The 17,761-nt window shown below is 33.7% G+C and overlaps 1 protein-coding gene across 1 annotated transcript in view; it reads left to right on the plus strand.

The window, feature by feature from the left end:
- The window catches only part of WASL (WASP like actin nucleation promoting factor), a 64,905-nt gene that overhangs the window by 36,452 nt on the left and 10,692 nt on the right, over positions 1–17,761 (plus strand). Inside the window, exons 3-9 of the mRNA XM_035254852.3 lie at positions 1,940–2,026; positions 2,394–2,490; positions 5,880–5,903; positions 12,346–12,514; positions 13,852–13,894; positions 14,852–15,005; positions 17,111–17,637. Coding sequence (XP_035110743.1) covers positions 1,940–2,026; positions 2,394–2,490; positions 5,880–5,903; positions 12,346–12,514; positions 13,852–13,894; positions 14,852–15,005; positions 17,111–17,637 — 1,101 coding nt within the window. The remainder of the gene's footprint in view (positions 1–1,939; positions 2,027–2,393; positions 2,491–5,879; positions 5,904–12,345; positions 12,515–13,851; positions 13,895–14,851; positions 15,006–17,110; positions 17,638–17,761) is intronic.

The following is a 17,761-nucleotide window of genomic DNA, read 5'->3' on the forward strand; positions in this document are numbered from 1 at the left end:
GCACACATAATCTATTCAGGGAACAACAAAATAATATTTTAGCTCAATATGTACTATTACTTAGCCCAAGTTTAAAACATTTCAATATCTATCAAAATCTGTTTCCTACTCATTTTTTCTTATGTTGTTTCTCATGATAGATATATTCAGAGTTTCATAGCTTTATATCCCTCACTCCCGATCATAAATCACATCCAATCATAAATCAGATTAGATACCGTTTGTTAGGTACTCATTTCTTATAGTTGTCATAAAACTATCATTTTGCTAAGGTGACATCTCCATTATTTTTTTAAAAAACCTTTCTGTAAGTAAGCCTCCATGATTGATATTTACATGTGGCAATAAATGTAATAAGATTTTAATTATAAAAAGCTAAAACTGCCTCTAAACTCCTGGGCACTAATATGACCTGAATAATAGTCAGAGATTTTTACACCTCTGGCCTCAGCTTTATTTGTAAAATGAGATAACAATTTTTGGTCTGTTATAAAGAATTTCACTGAGATTAAATAAGATCTCAGTTACAATATTTGGTAAATTAGTACTTCTTTTTTGTTGTTGATTTATTTTTTGAGACAGGGTCTTGCTCTTGCTCTGTCACCCAGGCTGGAATGCACAGCTTACCGCAGCCTTGATGATCTGGGCCCAAGCAGTCCTCCCACCTCAGCCTCCTGAGTAGCTGGGACTACAGGCGAATGCCACCAAACCTGGCTAATTTTAGCATTTTTTTGTAGAGATGGGGTTCTGCTGTTTTGTTCAGGCTGGTTTCAAACTCCTGGACTCAAGTACGCCTCCTGCTTCAGACTCCCAAAGTGCTGGGATTACAGGCCTGAGCCACCAGTTCCAGGCTAAATTAGTACTTAAATTAGTGCTTCTTAACATCTGTTTCCAAGACAGCTGAGCGATATGGCATGCTCCTGTCACTAGCAGTGGCTTACTATGGCTTACTAAACACATACTATGTTGGGGGTGGGGATTCTGGGGGTGGGGAACACATACATAGTTTGAAAGAAATCCCTAAGTCATTGAGAAGCACTATTCAGAAATGGCGTACACATACTAGCATACTACTCCACTAAGTAGAAAGGAATTCCATTGCAGTGGTTATATAATGTGTGAACAGTGAATTTTACATGTTTTTAAATTGTGGTCTAGATAGAACCTTGCATTTCTGAATAGGGCAGTGACTATCTTTCTCTAACCACTTATTTCCAATTGTAGATAACTACTGCTGAACACTCATTAACTAGTCACCTTTGGTATTAAGGTTAAACATATTTTTTGTACTATGGCAATAGATATGGCAATCATCATGGCACTCTTATTCATATTTAGCCTTGATACATTTTAATTATCAGTCTCTTTCTGCATCGTGATTAATACTACTTATACCAGTATATAATTAGAAGGCTACTCTGAAAAAGTTAAGAATTTGAAGATGGTTAATGAGCAGTACAGTACAAGGAAGGTATACTTGACCCTCCTACATCTCTAAAATTGAGAAAAAGAACATAAAAGTATGCCTGTAATATACTTGATAGTACATCATCTAAATATTGCTGGTGGAACTGTGCTTTGGTAATCAGTGCGTGTACAAAAGTATCCTATTCCTTCTATGTAACATTGATGACCTAGTAATTATTCTGGTTATGTGTTTGACCAAGTAACTGAATTTGGAAATGGTTGGTTAGTGAGATCATATCTTAGCTGAATTAAACTCACTTGATATGTAGGTTTTATGAAAGATAGGTTATCCGGTGTTTAGAGTTTTAAGATTACTGATTAAATTATATGACACTACTTATAAATGTTATATGTGTGCATATAAAAGTTATTTTTCATATAAACAGTTATCTTAATAGGAGTCATCTGCTTCATTTTATTTCTAGAGATTATGTTTTGGTAGTTCTTATTATAATATTTGACTTTTTTCTAGGATGGGAAACTATTGTGGGAACAAGAGCTATACAATAACTTTGTATATAATAGTCCTAGAGGATATTTTCATACCTTTGCTGGAGATGTAAGTCGTATTTTTCTTTATCGCCATCTTTACTTTTCTCATTGCTTGCCTTTTCTAGTCCATATTATTTATAGAGCCTTAATGAAAGATCAAATTCACTTTACTATTTTATGTTTTTGCTTAAGATGAAATATTCAAATTAGTATTTGTGTCTGCTATGATAGGTAACTTCTCTAATAGTAATCTTTTACTTGACCTTCTCCATGCTTTTTGTGTTAAGTTATTCAGATCATAAAATAATGTCTTACCTGCTAGTAAAGTTAACCTTTCCTTCTTTAGAAATATACTTCTATTGCTCATTGTTTTTATGATATAAAGCTAAATTTGTACGTTTTGTTGTTTGCCCTTTTTGATGAACATATTTCAGACTTGTCAAGTTGCTCTTAATTTTGCCAATGAAGAAGAAGCAAAAAAATTCCGAAAAGCAGTTACAGACCTGTTGGGCCGCCGACAAAGGAAATCTGGTAACCCTTTTTTTTTCTTTTTTAAATTATTTATATTGGGCCAGCAAACTAATGCACATGGGATAAGTGTGGTCCAGCAAACTAATGCACATGGGATAAGTGTGGTCCACTTCCTGTTTTGTAAATAAAGATTTATTGAAACTCAGCTATATTCATTGGTTTACATGTTGTCTTTGGCTACTTTTTTTTTTTTTTGCCACAACACATTTAAAATAGTTATACCTAGATAAATATACACAGTTAAATAAATGGTCCTCAAAGCCTAAAATATTACCTAAAATATTTACTATTCACAAAAAAATTTGGTGTTCCTTACCTTAAAATAAATAATATTTTTGTTAAGAACTATTTTTTTTAGATTTACTGAAGGACTGATTTCAGTAACCTTTCTTGTTGATAAAATTTTATATATCTTGACTTTTAATTTGCATTTGTAATAACATTGTTTGTAATATAAAGTTTTAAGAGTATTTTGTAAACAAAGACTTTAGGCAAGCTTAGAAGCAAATAAGCGGAGTTGCTAACAATATCTATAAACAATGCCTTGTCTCTCTATTTTGTTCCTAATACTGTATACTATAAAACCCATAAGGAACTTAGTTTAGTGTGAGACAACTGCAACACATATAAAACAATTATAGAACAATGCAGGGTAATATAAAGCTTTAAGCTAATTGGTATAGAACTATTGTTTGACAGCAGTGTACCAGGCCTTTCTTTTGTAAGTGAAGAAGAGTGATTAGGAAAGGAGAAGCTCTCCAACACCATCTTAAGCAGATCAGTTTCAGGAGAAAAGACATGTAGGGGTTGAAATTGACGAACAGGTACCCTTAAAACTAGCCATGCCCTTATGTACTCTTTGAAAAGTCTTTCTATACATCCAGGGGTACGTGTTACCCCAATTTAAAGATCATTGTATTTAAGGTGTGCTTTACCAGTAAGAGGAAAAGGAAGCCAAGAAAAAAGAAACATATCTGAAAAACATCGACATAAAATCATGTCATCTCTACTTTATATATGTTTATTGTTATTTTAGTAGGTTTCCAAGAGGGAGATGAGGTAAAAAATGAAAATAAAGTGAGCTAAGTTGTTGCTTTACTATTGCCATCTTACGATATTCTACTCATAATGAGTGAATAGGAGAATTATTAGGGGCCCATTATTTTTGTTACTTTTGGGGTCCAATGGCATTTACCACTTGATTTTATGCTAGGAAAGGATTTAATGCTATGATATTGAAACTCAACTTTAGGAATAATTCAATGCCTGTTTCAGTGGCATGCTGTGGTGGTAAGCCAGGGGCTTTTCGGGTTCCTTTCAGTCAAAACATGACATTTTCAATGTACAAAAGAGTAAAAATATTTCTGAAAATATAAAGTAATTGGTTTTGGAATTGGTAAGTTAAAGGTGTCTTTCACCTGGCACCGGAATTCTATTTTATATGGTTTCTAAATTTTTAGGCAAAGTGTTCCAAAACCAGAAAATATAACATTAGGAAAGCAGCTGAGTTATTTTGGGATAGCCCTTCATACTGTCAGACTCCATCTTTACCTTTCTTTAACTGAGAAACATGGGGTCCAGCTTGTGGAACAACAAAGAATTCATCTATTTAATTTTCCTCACGGTAGTCATTTAGTAGTGGAAGCCAGCTGTCCCGTCCTCTTTATTTTCTTCTCTTATTTAGCCTAATCGATCCCACTTTCTTGAAATATTCATATAATATAGTTTATAGTCTTTTTCATCTTGAGTACTGTGCTCTGAATCTACTATAGCCTTGATGTCTTTTTCAGAAGTACTCCATATGTAGTCTGACCAATACATCACTTGATTTAATTAAACACAGTTCTGCTAACATTTCTAGCAAATGCCTTATACCATTAGCCCCCATTCTGGTTTGTTCAACCAACCATCCCCCCCTTTTTTCATATATATTGCCCTCAAGTAGGATGGTGTCATATATCTAATTGTGTCTTAGAAGGTATACTCTAAACTGTATATTTTCCTATTTGTGTCATCTACCAGCTTAAACATTTTCTCTCTGAGTACATAAATAACATCACCTTGGAAATTGGTGATTGATAGGTATTGATATAGAGAGGACATGCTTATTTCAAACGTTTCAGAAAGCTACTTCATCAGATTATCAGAGTAATACAGTTATATATCCCATTGCTAAGATTTTTAACTTGCCTACTAAATAAATCCTACTGATTTTGGTTTATGGTCACTTATAAGCTAATTATCATATTTCATCATTTATTTATATAATTTCAGTGAATTTTATGTTAGAAAATCTTTGGAAATTACATTTTTAAAAAATTCTTCTACTTTGGAACTTTCTTAAAGCCAAAATAGTGTTTTGGTATTAAGAGTATGAATGCAGTACTGGCATGTAATCATGATATGTAAGAGTATGAATGCAATTAATTGATGGAAATTTCCTAAATTTTTCTCTTACCTTATTGGTTGTAGCTTTCAGCAGTTATCTGGTCTGTCTCAGTGCCCAGAGCTCTCTGAGTATTCTCATTCCTTTTGTGCTTTCATCCAGTCTTACAGTTCTGAATACTGTATGCTGATGATTCCCAAAGTTTTGTCTTCAGTACTGACACAGCTTCTCTGACCTTCAGAATAGTTAGGTGGCAGAATAGCCTTTAGACTTAACATGTGTGGGCAGAATATTTGATCCATGTCCTGTATCCCGAACCCCAGCTCCACTCAGACCTGTTCTTGTTCTTCTACTAATTTTCCTTGTCTCAGTAAAAGGCATTTATTTCGTCTTATCTCCCAGGCTTACCATGGTCCCTTATAAATACCCTATCAGAGTCTTATTGGCTTTGCTTTCAAAAACATGTCCTATCTGACTATTTTCTACCACTTTTTCTGCTACCATCCTGATCTGTCAACTGGACTGCCACACTAGCTCTCTGACTGCTTCTTCTAAATCCTTTTTACTATCTCTTTTCTGTGCAGTAGCCAGAGTAAACTTTTAGAAATGTAGATTAGATTATATCACTTTCTCTATTTAAAATTCTATAAGAGCTTCCTGTCATATACATATAAAATCTGTAGTCCTTAACTATCGCCAGTGGAACCCTGTATGATCTAGTTCCCGACTTTCCTTCTGACTTGTCTCCTTTCATGTGCCACTTGCTCACTCCAGTCCAGTCTTCCTGAGGTTCTTTCCTGTTGCACCATTCTTGGGGCCTTTAAATATATGGTTCCCTCCTTATTTTATTTAGATCTCTGCTTAAATGTCAGGTCTTCTGAAAAACCTTCCTTCATCATTCATACATCAATTTAGGAATAAGAGTTTAAGTGAGTTATTTTTTTATATGTTGATGTTGCCTTACATATATTTAATAACGTTCTTCTAATTTATTTTTTAACAGAGAAAAGACGAGACCCCCCAAATGGTAAGCTTTTTGATAATTATTAATCTTTTGAGATTTTAGATTACAGTTTAATCCTTGTGGTAAGATGTACCGTACATTAGTAAGTTATATTTAGTATCTATGATCAAATTATACAGTTTATTCTGTTCTCATTTTTAATTAATGACTGACAGATGAGACTTAGGAAACAATATTCTTCGAATTTTTCTAACATGAAGAAAGAATACTTAGGGTGAAGATGAAGATGACTAATACTTAAATCTTAATTCTGGATTCACATTTGACTAAGTATACAATCTGGCCTTAAAATTTTTCCCAGAGGCAGCACATTTTGTCTAGCGTATTTGTTAATTTCCTACTTTAAGATTTATCCTTTATTCTTATTTCAAAATATTATTTCACACTGGTTATATGTTATATGAAGCCCTTTCAGAATGAACACCTGCTATAGTATATTTAGAACTAATTTAACTGCATATAATGCTCTTTAATTTGATAATGATCACTTGAAGTATTAGGAATTCATTTTTTAAAAAATATTGAATACCAGAGAGTAAAAGCAGAATACCAAGATGTAAAAGATAAGGTCTCAGGGGTAGAAATTCTTACCCTAGACTTTATAAACTCCCTGAAATTATGTGCCAAATATGTTCTTTTCTCTGGAGAGAGAGGATCTTTGGCTTTCATTGTATTTAAATGAGGTCTCTGATTCTATGAAGGTAAAGAACATTCTCCATGACCCTTCATTATAATAGAGAAAATACCTGCTGCTTTTTAAAAGCCTACTTCAGATCCTCTTATCAGAACCTAGAATGAGTATTCAAGGAACACTTACATACAGAGTTCTTAATATATGATAGCTGTTGGTGATTGTTGGTGTTTGTTTCTTTTGAAGATATGTTGCCTTTGATTTTGTCCTGAAATTACTTTTCCTGATGTAGAAACATGAACCAGATGTTGCTGTATTAAATTTTGGGTTATTTACCTTATTAGTTTTTTAAATGCACAACTGCCTTCAGTAGTGCTTAGCAGATACCAAATATTGTATAGTTTCCCTTTCTCTTTTGAATAGAAATTTAGGGCTGCTGTGGGAATTGAGGCAATCAAAACTTAGCATAGTGCTTAATAAATGTTAGTTATCCTGATGAAGATAATGACAATAGTAATAGCAACTACTATTTAATGATCTTTTACTACCTGCCAGGCACTGTTGAGAAACCTTCTGAAGTAGCTCCATTATCTCTCTTTTATAGATAAGGAAACTGAGGCACAGATAGGTAACTTCCTCATGGTCTCATAACTAGTAAGTAGTGAAGCAAGATTCAGCATCAGATGATTTGACTCAAGAGCCTGTCTCCTTAACCACTGTTACGTCAAGATGATTTTGAAGGCAAAACTGAGACACAGGGTAAATATCATGTCTCAGGATATATAAACTAGTACATGGCAGAGGCAAAAAAAAACAGAAGCAGTTGAGTTACAAGGTGTTCATCTGTGAACTTTTAATGTAGTATTAGAAATTTTTCTTGATGTAAGCCCAGTATTTTAACCTTTTTGAATTTGTTACATTATTTTGAGTTTGGAGAGTATATACAGTATTGAGTACCAACAAAGACTTTCTAGTTGTGCTATTCAAACACTCTGGAGAAAGTGCCCCAGATTTTTAAAGTGTAGATGCTGTAGAAATAATAGAATTAAGGTTGTAAATACATGTATTCATGTTGATCAGTTCCAGGATCCCCCCCATGGATACAAAACTTTATAGACACTCAAGTCTGTGATACAAAATGACATGGTATTTGCATATAACCACACATTCTCCTATATGCTTCAGATCCTCTCTAGATGACTCATACTACCTAATACAATGTAAATGCATGCTAGATACATTTGATCCTAGCCAAAAGACTGAGAAGCAGTGCTGGGTAAATAGTTGTTATACTGTATTGTCTGGGCAATAATAGCAAGAAAAAAAGATCTGTACATGTTTGGAACAGAAGCACCCATCCATTTTGTTTTAATCCCAGTTGGTCGAATCCATGGATATGGAACTGTGAATATGGAGGACTGACTGTACTTTATTTCCCAAAATCATTTATAAAATGAATTTCTGAAGAGGCACGTAGTTTCCATGAATAGATAGAATTTGAAATTTCTTTATGTAACAGTGGTTTTTCATAATTTTCTTGCCCCACTAAGAGAGCCACTTAGAATTAAATGTAGTTTCTTTCTCTGAGTTGGCTGTTGGTTTTAAATCTTTAGTTTTAATCATTTGGTTCAGTGGTTTCAGACCTCATTAAATAAATGGAGAGTTCTTTTAAATAGTGTTGTTAAGGGGAAAAATTATACAGCATGTATTACCAGTACATGTATACTTATAAAATATTCATATAATATGGCATTAACATGTTATATACACAAAGAATAAAATAAATGCTGTCTTTCCTCACCAAGTGGAGACCACTGTTTGGGAGGCAGCGTTATTACTTTACTGTATTTGGTGCACCACCACTAGGTGGCAGTGGTTCCCTGGACTGTGTCTTGCAGTAGCTATGCAGGTGCTTTGTCCCAGATCCTTATTTAATCAGTTTGCCAGACCTTTTCAAGTTGTAACTATTAAAAAGATACTTTATGTGGAATTTACATACATTTCTAAAATGCAGTTCAGTATCTTTCTTGCTTACTCATTTCTTTATTGGTCAATCTCACATTTTAGCATATATACTTTCCAGTGATTTGTTTTCAGCTTCATGACTGGCCTGACATCAGAGGCCTGTAGTCTACCTGTTTTTCAATTGTTTTACCTTGGTGAGACTTCTTTGCTTTTTATGTAATTAATGGGAAACTTGAGTTCTTTTAGATATAAAATTAACTAGACATGTCTGTTCACAACAATATTTAAAAACCTTTTCCTGCAATGGTTGTCCTTGATCAGAAGGAGATAATTTGTTTTTTGTTGTTTGAAAAAGAAGAAAAACGGCCCCCCTTCATTATATATGTACATAGTAGTTGTTCTTAAGATGAATATAATTTCATAAATGGAATAATTAAACTTTACTAGAAATGACTTGAGTGTGTACATCTGTTATGAAATCTTTTATATCCTTTACATTAAAAAATGGCTCTATACTTTAAATAGGTTATCACTTCTTTTTAGTTTGGTTGCTTGAAACATACTCAGTTTGGCTTTAGAATACCATTTTAAACTTATATCCTGACATCTTCAAGCTCTAAAGAAAATAACTATGGTCAACAGAAATAACCAGGTAACTGAACTCTTGAACGTGTTAGAATCCATTTTTTCTAAATTCTGGAAGTTGTTAGTAAACATTTATTGAATAGTTGTTGGACCACAGACCAACAAAACTGATAAATTGGTAAAGAAATAATGTATTATGGCATTTGTAAAATTCGCAGTGTCATCCACCTTGTAGTTTGACTTTCATGTAAGAGGTAGAATAGTTAATTGGAAGGGTAGTAGACTAGGAACCAAGATACTGGAGTACACCTTTCCTTCTGTCACAATTGTATGACTTTATAAAGATCACCTAACTCTTACCATCCTTTGTTTTCATTAATAAAATGGAAGGTGATTTTGAAAAGAAACTAATTTTTCATTTAATACTGATTTTCTGTATATCTCTGTAATCTGGATTTTTCTATGTAGACTTCCTTAAACAATGTTTAACTAGTACTAATGAAATTCATCTATAATGACTTAAAGAGATCATGTTGATGCATAACAATATGTCCATGCCTGATTTTTGGGTAGAGGGAAGAGGGGTTTGACTATAGTAGGAGTTATTCATTCCACATAACACTTATATTTGTCCTTATCCATATTCTTGAATCTACTTCAGAGACAGCTGAATTACTTTCTCTAGTGAGTTATAAATCAAGGTTATAAGAAGCTTATCTTTCAAAAATATACTAGCTTGGATAATTTAAATCATTAAACTTAACTTCATGCAACTCTGTTTCCAGGTTAGTCATCTGTAGTATAATAAATAGGTGGCTTTTACATAAGCTAAAGTGGCAAAAAATATTTTTTCTTGTTTTTTGCTTTTATATTTTACTGGTGAGTCTGATTGTTCTTTATACTTGCTGTTTGAATACTTAGTTCAGGAAAGATCATATGAATAAAGAGAGTTTCTAATTCTAATACTCCTAATTCTGTTTTAATTCTTAAATTTTACTAAGATATAAAGATAAGAAGGTAAAAGTTATTTGTAACATCTTATTGTGGATAGTGTTGTTGATGCTGATTGGTAAAGATAACTTAGAAGAAGAGAGAGGGCAGAAAGGGAGTAATGAGAAGTAAAAGCAGACCACCAGATAAGTCTGTGAAGGTTTGAGTATAACCTCAATTCAACCTTCTAGCCCCCACAGTCTGGGTATTCTCAGAAAGTCCTTTATTTTGTATAACTACAGTAAATGCTGAAATCTGATACCTGAACAACTTCGAAAACTCACATCCTAATCTTCTAATCAGCCTTTCAGGTCATTCTGCACTGTTTAACTCATTGTTACTTCTTGATCTAATTTTTCAGATTATTCCTGGACAATGAAAAAGCTTTTAATGATTTTATCTATATTATTCACTAGCTTTCATTTTTTCCAATAAATTATTTCTCATCAATATCAGCAACTTCCCATGGAATTTTTTAGTGAAATTGTAAACAAAACTTTGGGATTATTTACATATTATATTTATATATAAATAGAGTTTGAATATTAACAGGTAAGAGTTGAATTTTGGTAATACTAAATTTCCAGATTATTTACTTTTTTTATAAGGTAACATGACTTTCATAAATTTGTTTTAGCTCTGTTTTGTCTTTAATAGTAGAGTTGGGAAAAAATAGGTTATATACAGTTTACCCATGTAAATGAACATTTTTTTTCCAGATAATTTTAGTAAGTAGGACATATTGGCGGTTTGGGGCATAATTAAAGAATTACAGTCAAATTGGAATTCAAGGATCACCTAATATACATTAGCCTTAAGATCTGTATTTGCCATTTATTGATTATGTTGGGGATCCCCAAGACCATCCTCAGAGGTGGTGATTCACCCGAAGGACTTACAGGACTCAATCAATATATAGTTGTACTCATGGCAAAGATTTATTACAGTGAAAAAATATAAAACAAAATCAGCAAAGGGAAAGACACATGGGATGAAAGTGTAGTAACAAAGGTTGCACCTAATTCCTCCAATAATGAATTGTGACAACATGTGAAATGTTGTCTAAAGGAAAAGTTTGAGACTTGGTGCCCAGGGTTTTTGTTGGAGGCTAGTTACATAGATATCCCCTATCTTGTAGTTACCAAGATCCCAGACGGAAAGTTGATGTTTGACATAAACTGCATTGTTAGCACAAACATTTTAAGCACAATAAGCCCACCTCATCAGGGAATAGTGGGAACCCTATCCAAGTTCCCAAATGGGTCAACTGAGGTCCAGCCTTGCAGGTGGCCCTTTCTAAGGAGAACAGTCTCAAGTGTGCTGTGTTAAACTCTTCTACACAACGATGTTAGTACTTCATATATTTTGAAAGTTGTCGTAAATGTAGTCACCTCAGAGGAACTTGGTCTCATCAGAGGATTTGTCAGAGAATCATATATAAAAATAGGATCTTTAAGGAACATGTGTTGCCCTTTAGTTGAATTTTTAAGAAATTTTTCAGTTGAATGCTTTGCATACAGACTTTCATACTTTTAAGATCAAGAATTTTATTTTGAATTGTAAGACAAGTTTTGTGCTACATTTAGTACCACTTCTGAAGATACTATTAATAATATGGAAAGGTGCCGATATTTTTACTGTTGATTCTTGCACAAGATGAGTGCTTTAAGAATGTTTGCATTTTTTAAGTTTTTAAATTCTGTACTTCTGGTAGTCAAGGTGTATGTGTACTGGTGGGGAAAATATCATTGGACTTAAGTATGCCAGTTTTGGAAAAAATGGTAATAATTTTGTATAAGTACCCTTTTTCCTCTTGACTAATCAAGTTTAAGCAAAAAGTTAAGCCTATATTTCTCTGTTAAATTTAAAACAAAGTAGATACGTATTTTACTTTCTTTATCCTTGTTACGAGATATGTTTCACTTAACCATTGAGCAATGTGTTAGGTATGAGGCTATTATAATCAAAATATAAGTGATCAGACTAATTATATTTAAATTATAGCTGGAAGTTCATGTTCTTTATGAAATTTAATGTTATAAAAATGTAAGTTTGCTTTAAAATAGTGCATCTACATTAATTTCTTTAGGAACTTACAGGTTTTAGAAATTTAGGCAGCACTTTATGAAAAAATTAATATGCAAGTTTAAAATAGAAATAATTTATGATAAAGTGATCCTACTTCAGGAAATATATTTACATTCTGAATTGTGGTTAGATATAATTGTTATCTTAAATTATATCACTTTCATATTATTTTGGTTTTATTTGCAGGTCCTAATCTACCCATGGCTACAGTTGACATAAAAAATCCGGAAATCACAACAAATAGATTTTATGGTTCACAAGTTAACAACATCTCCCATACCAAAGAAAAGAAGAAAGGAAAAGCTAAAAAGAAGAGATTAACCAAGGCAGATATAGGAACACCAAGCAATTTCCAGTAAGACAGTTCTTTTGTTTTCTCTTCTGATTTATTCATTGCTGCTCTTGATTTTTAACTTGTTAAAAGATTTTCTTTTCCTTTTGGGAGGGGACGTACATTTAACACTTGAATAGCTTTTTTTTTTTTGAGACGGAGTCTCGCTCTTTTTACCCAGGCTGGAGTGCAGTGGCGCAATCTCGGCTCACCGCAACCTCCGCCTCCTGGGTTCAGACAATTCTCCTGCCTCAGCCTCCCCCCGAGTAGCTGGGATTGCAGGTGTGCGCCACCATGCCCAGCTAATTTTTTTTTTTTTGTATTTTTAGTAGAGACGGGGTTTCACCATGTTGACCAGGATGGTCTCGATCTCTTGACCTCGTGATCCACTCACCTCAACCTCCCAAAGTGCTGGGATTACAGGCGTGAGCCACTGCACCCGGCCTTGAATACCTTTTTAGCTATGCACTTGGTTAGCGTTTTTGTGTGTATGTGTTTTAAGGCAGTTACTCAATAGACGTTCTTTGTACCTTACAGTTTATTTACTTTTTCAACTATCAGAAAAGAAAAATTAGATGAAGTTGTTTCTTCAGCTAATTGTTGGACATAAAAATGATTTCTCACTTTGCTCTATAAATAGCACTTAGAAATTGTCTACTGATACTGCCTAGGAGCAGTAAAAACCTCTGGTATTTATATAATATATTTCAAGAAGTTCAATATGCATTATTTTATTCGCTCATTATGAAACCCCTATCCTCTCATATATGTAATGCTTGGACTCTTGTGCTAATTTGACAGTTAAGGAAATAGATGCTCAGAGAGACTGTACAAAAATTTTAAGTTTCAGGCTGGGCGCGGTGGCTCACGCCTATAATCCCAGCACTTTGGGAGGCCGAGGCGGGTGGATCACAAGGTTAAGAGATCAAGACCATCCGGGTCAACAAGGTGAAACCCCATCTCTACTAAAAATACAAAAATTAGCTGGGCATGGTGGTGCGCGCCTGTAGTCTCAGCTACTTGGGAGGCTGAGGCAGGAGAATTGCTTGAACCCAGGAGGCGGAGGTTTCGGTGCGCCGAGATCACGCTATTGCACTCCAGCCTGGGTAACAAGAGGGAAACTCTGTCTCCAAAAAAAAAAAAAAATTTTTAAGTTTCAATTAGTAGCAGAGTCAGGGCTAGAATCCTGTTCTTCTGACTTTTTGTATATAATAGTTTTTATCATAATATGGTTATGTTTGTGAGAACTATTAGTTCAGGCCAAAACTTCAAAGCCAAATATAGATTGAATTTCATATATATTGTGTTTATAATGCCCTTTGTGAATTTAGTTTTCTATTTTTTTCTATTTTCTACTTTAGGCACATTGGACATGTTGGTTGGGATCCAAATACAGGCTTTGATGTAAGTATGTTTTCAAGTCATATACATTATAACTCTAAATATATGGAGCTATATTGGCCTAGATTTTTATTTTTATTATTCGTTTTGGGGTTTTCTAGTATCTATTTGAATGTGCGTGTGTTTTGTGTATATATACAACTGAGGTTTAAACCCATATTATTGTTATGTCATTCATGGCTAAGTCTCTATAAAGACTTGGACCAAGGTTTTGTGTACCTTGGCTTTATACACTGTATAAATAAAATCCTTGTGCTTTGAAAGCCAAGAGAAGAAAATCATTTCTGCTAAGTAATAATTTCAGGGGAATGTATGCCAAATTGCTAGAAAGGAGTACAATCAAATTCTGAGTATTCAGTTGTTGAATTACCTAGATTTTTTTCATTCTCCTATTCTTTTTGGCAGTTTTGCCATTGCTTTATAGAGCTGTGAAACTGCTGGCAAAAATTAATCAGTTTGGATAAATTATTTTAAAGAGAAATTTGTTTTGTGATTGGAGTAAAAAATCCTCTTGGTTATTTTTGTTATAGCTACAATGTTAACTCTACAAACATACTGAGCACCTCTTTGTGCTGGGCATTGTGCAAGATGCTTGGAATTACAGGAAGATCCTTGCTCTCAGATTTTCTAATTAATTTACTTTTTTTGTGTTTATTCCTAATTTTACATACTTAGGACAAGGTAGAATAGATGAGCATTGGAGATGTCTGAATTATGAATAGACTAATAGAAATCTAAATGACATGCCTTTTTTTTGAAGGCGAGGAACAAAAAAGAACAAAATAGGAAATCTATCTGTTCAGTTTTTTTAAATAAGATCTTTTAGTTAGCATGTAAGTAATCATGTTAAAAGTTTATAAAGGTAAAATAATTTCATAAGGACACAGATGAGCCTTAAAATTAGGTTTTTTTTTTAAATTGAGATATATTTTTATAGTTAGCAGTTATCTTCTTTTGTAGTTGAATAATTTGGATCCAGAATTGAAGAATCTTTTCGATATGTGTGGAATCTCAGAGGCACAACTTAAAGACAGAGAAACATCAAAAGTTATATATGACTTTATTGAAAAAACAGGAGGCGTTGAAGCTGTTAAAAATGAACTACGAAGGCAAGGTAACATATTTCTATCAGCATTCTGTTTGGTTTTGTTTTAATCTTTTGAGGTTGGTTTCATGGAAAACAGGTACATTCATATATATATGAACCCTTCCTTGAGCAGAATGTTTAAGTTTATGAAAAACTGATTTGGCCCATCATACTATATCTTAACATTATTTTATTAAAACTAAAAAAATTTGTAAGGTTTTGCTTATTAAGTACTTATAAAAATCCATACAAAATCTTCCAGCTTTTCTATTTTAAAGTAAAAACTTACAGTTGCCTAAATGTTTTACTTAAGGAATACTGTAAACCACCAGATTTCATTGTAATTCAGAAGTAGTAATTTAAATATAATTACTTTCTAATTAGTAATATAAACATTTTCAGAATATAAATAATATAAATATTAATTTTGAAATACAAATTCTTTTTCTTGGATAAAGTATAAAATTTTCTTGTGTATCTGAGAGCACAATTTACAACCTTTTAAGATTTGATATCTTTTGAAGTACCTTACGTTTTAGTTTTGTCTTAATAATTATCACAGTAAAATGCAGATAAAATACTCTAAATTTTCCAATATAACAGTCATCTTTTTCCTACCTTATTCATTTAGGACTGCTTTCTTTTCTTCTTTTTGCATACTCACAATACTGTAGTTGAGTAAAAGCTCTAGTTAAAACATTCTTCTAAAAAACTTAACTCATTTTAAATTAGGCATTTGGTTTACTTGTGTCTTTTTCCCTGCCAATGTTCATTTAATCTTTGATTCATTGATTGACTCATATATTTTGTAAACATTATTATGCCAGTACTGGTCTCAGGATATTTAGATGTAAAGATAAGGTTTCTGTCATAAAAAATCTTAAGAGTCTCATATGGAAACCAATACGTAAATGAGCATAAGATCGTAATTGGTATTGTGGAAACACAGTGCTAGTTCCACTGAAACTAGCATGATGCTAATTTACTTTGCAAAAAATCTATCTCCAAATACTGTGGTGTTTTTTTTTTTTTTCTTTGGAGACACCGTCTTGCTCTGTCATCCAGGCTGGAGTACAGTTGTGCCATCTTGGCTCACTGTAACCGCCACCTCCTGGTTTCAGGTGATTCTCACGCTTCAGCACCTAAGTATCTGGTATTATAGGTACATGCACTACCACACACCCCACTAATTATTATATTTTTAATAGAAACAGAGTTTTGCCCGGTTTGCCAGGCTGGTCTCAAAGTCTTGGTCTCAAGTGATCCTCCTGCTTTGGCCTCCCAAAGTACTGGGATTACAGCCATGAGCCACCACACTCAGCCAAGTTTGTTTTCCTATTCTATCTTAACATTTCCACTTATGTAGGCTAAGAATGCTAATATCATTACTACTAGAATAATAGTAATTTTTGTTGATAACTTTAATTTTGCAGTATATAGAAATTCTCAGTTAATTTGTTAATTATCTGTTCATGTCTCTTGAATAAGCAATTAAGCATTTCAGCCAAGCAACCAGCCTCCCATAGTGCCATTACTAGAATTGCAGACTATTTTTAGACATTATACTATAAAAGTACAAATGTAAATTAGATGACAAACGCTTACATTTTGAAAGAAAAGTATTATATTTGGGCTTTAGCTCAGATTAATGTGAATGAATGCTATTAAGTTATGCTACACTATGTAATTCTAAATGAATTGATTTTATTTAATAAAAACTAAGTGTACTTGATTCTTTTTAAAGAGGGTGGTATTCATTTATTTTTATTAAAATGCAAAATAATGCTGATTAACAAAATGTTTAATTTCATTGGTGTATTTTCATTGTAAGTTTGTAAAGTAGAAAGTGTTTATTCTCCTTCAGAACTAATACTGATTCCTAAAAAGTAAACTGTTCTGTTTTAGCTCATATTATTTTTAAGCAACAATAAGAAAGTGATCTTTAGGCTGACAATTCTCAAACGAAATTGTGAGATCATCTGTGCTCAGGTATCTTTGTAAAATAAAATGTGAAGATGAGGCCCTTTTATGATATTATTTGGTTTTTATACATGTTAAAAATGAATTGCTTTTCAGTGTGGTTTTTGAGAGAAGAAAAATACATGTCTTCTTTTTTTCTGTTTGCATTTCAGCTCCACCACCGCCACCACCATCAAGGGGAGGGCCACCGCCTCCCCCTCCCCCTCCACACAACTCAGGTCCTCCTCCTCCTCCTGCCAGGGGAAGAGGCGCTCCTCCTCCACCACCTTCAAGAGCTCCCACAGCTGCACCTCCACCACCGCCTCCTTCCAGGCCAAGTGTAGCAGTCCCTCCACCACCACCAAATAGGATGTACCCTCCTCCACCTCCAGCCCTTCCCTCCTCAGCACCTTCAGGGCCTCCACCACCACCTCCATCTGTGTTGGGGGTAGGGCCAGTGGCACCACCCCCACCACCTCCACCTCCACCTCCGCCTGGGCCACCGCCCCTCGCTGGCCTTGGTCTGTCTTCTGACGGGGACCATCAGGTTCCAACTACTGCAGGAAACAAAGCAGCTCTTTTAGATCAAATTAGAGAGGGTGCTCAGCTAAAAAAAGTGGAGCAGAACAGTCGGCCAGTGTCCTGCTCTGGACGAGATGCACTGTTAGACCAGATACGACAGGGTATCCAACTAAAGTCTGTAAGTAAGCTTTTTTTTTTTTTTTAAGATCATCTGTGATAATGGAATTTTAAAGTAGTTTATTGAAAGACATTTTTGAAAGTTTATACTTTATTTTTCTCTTGCTAATTTATTCTTATCACTA

Source organism: Callithrix jacchus, chromosome 11, assembly GCF_049354715.1.
Source record: "Callithrix jacchus isolate 240 chromosome 11, calJac240_pri, whole genome shotgun sequence".
In the NCBI taxonomy this organism is placed as follows: domain Eukaryota; kingdom Metazoa; phylum Chordata; class Mammalia; order Primates; family Cebidae; genus Callithrix; species Callithrix jacchus.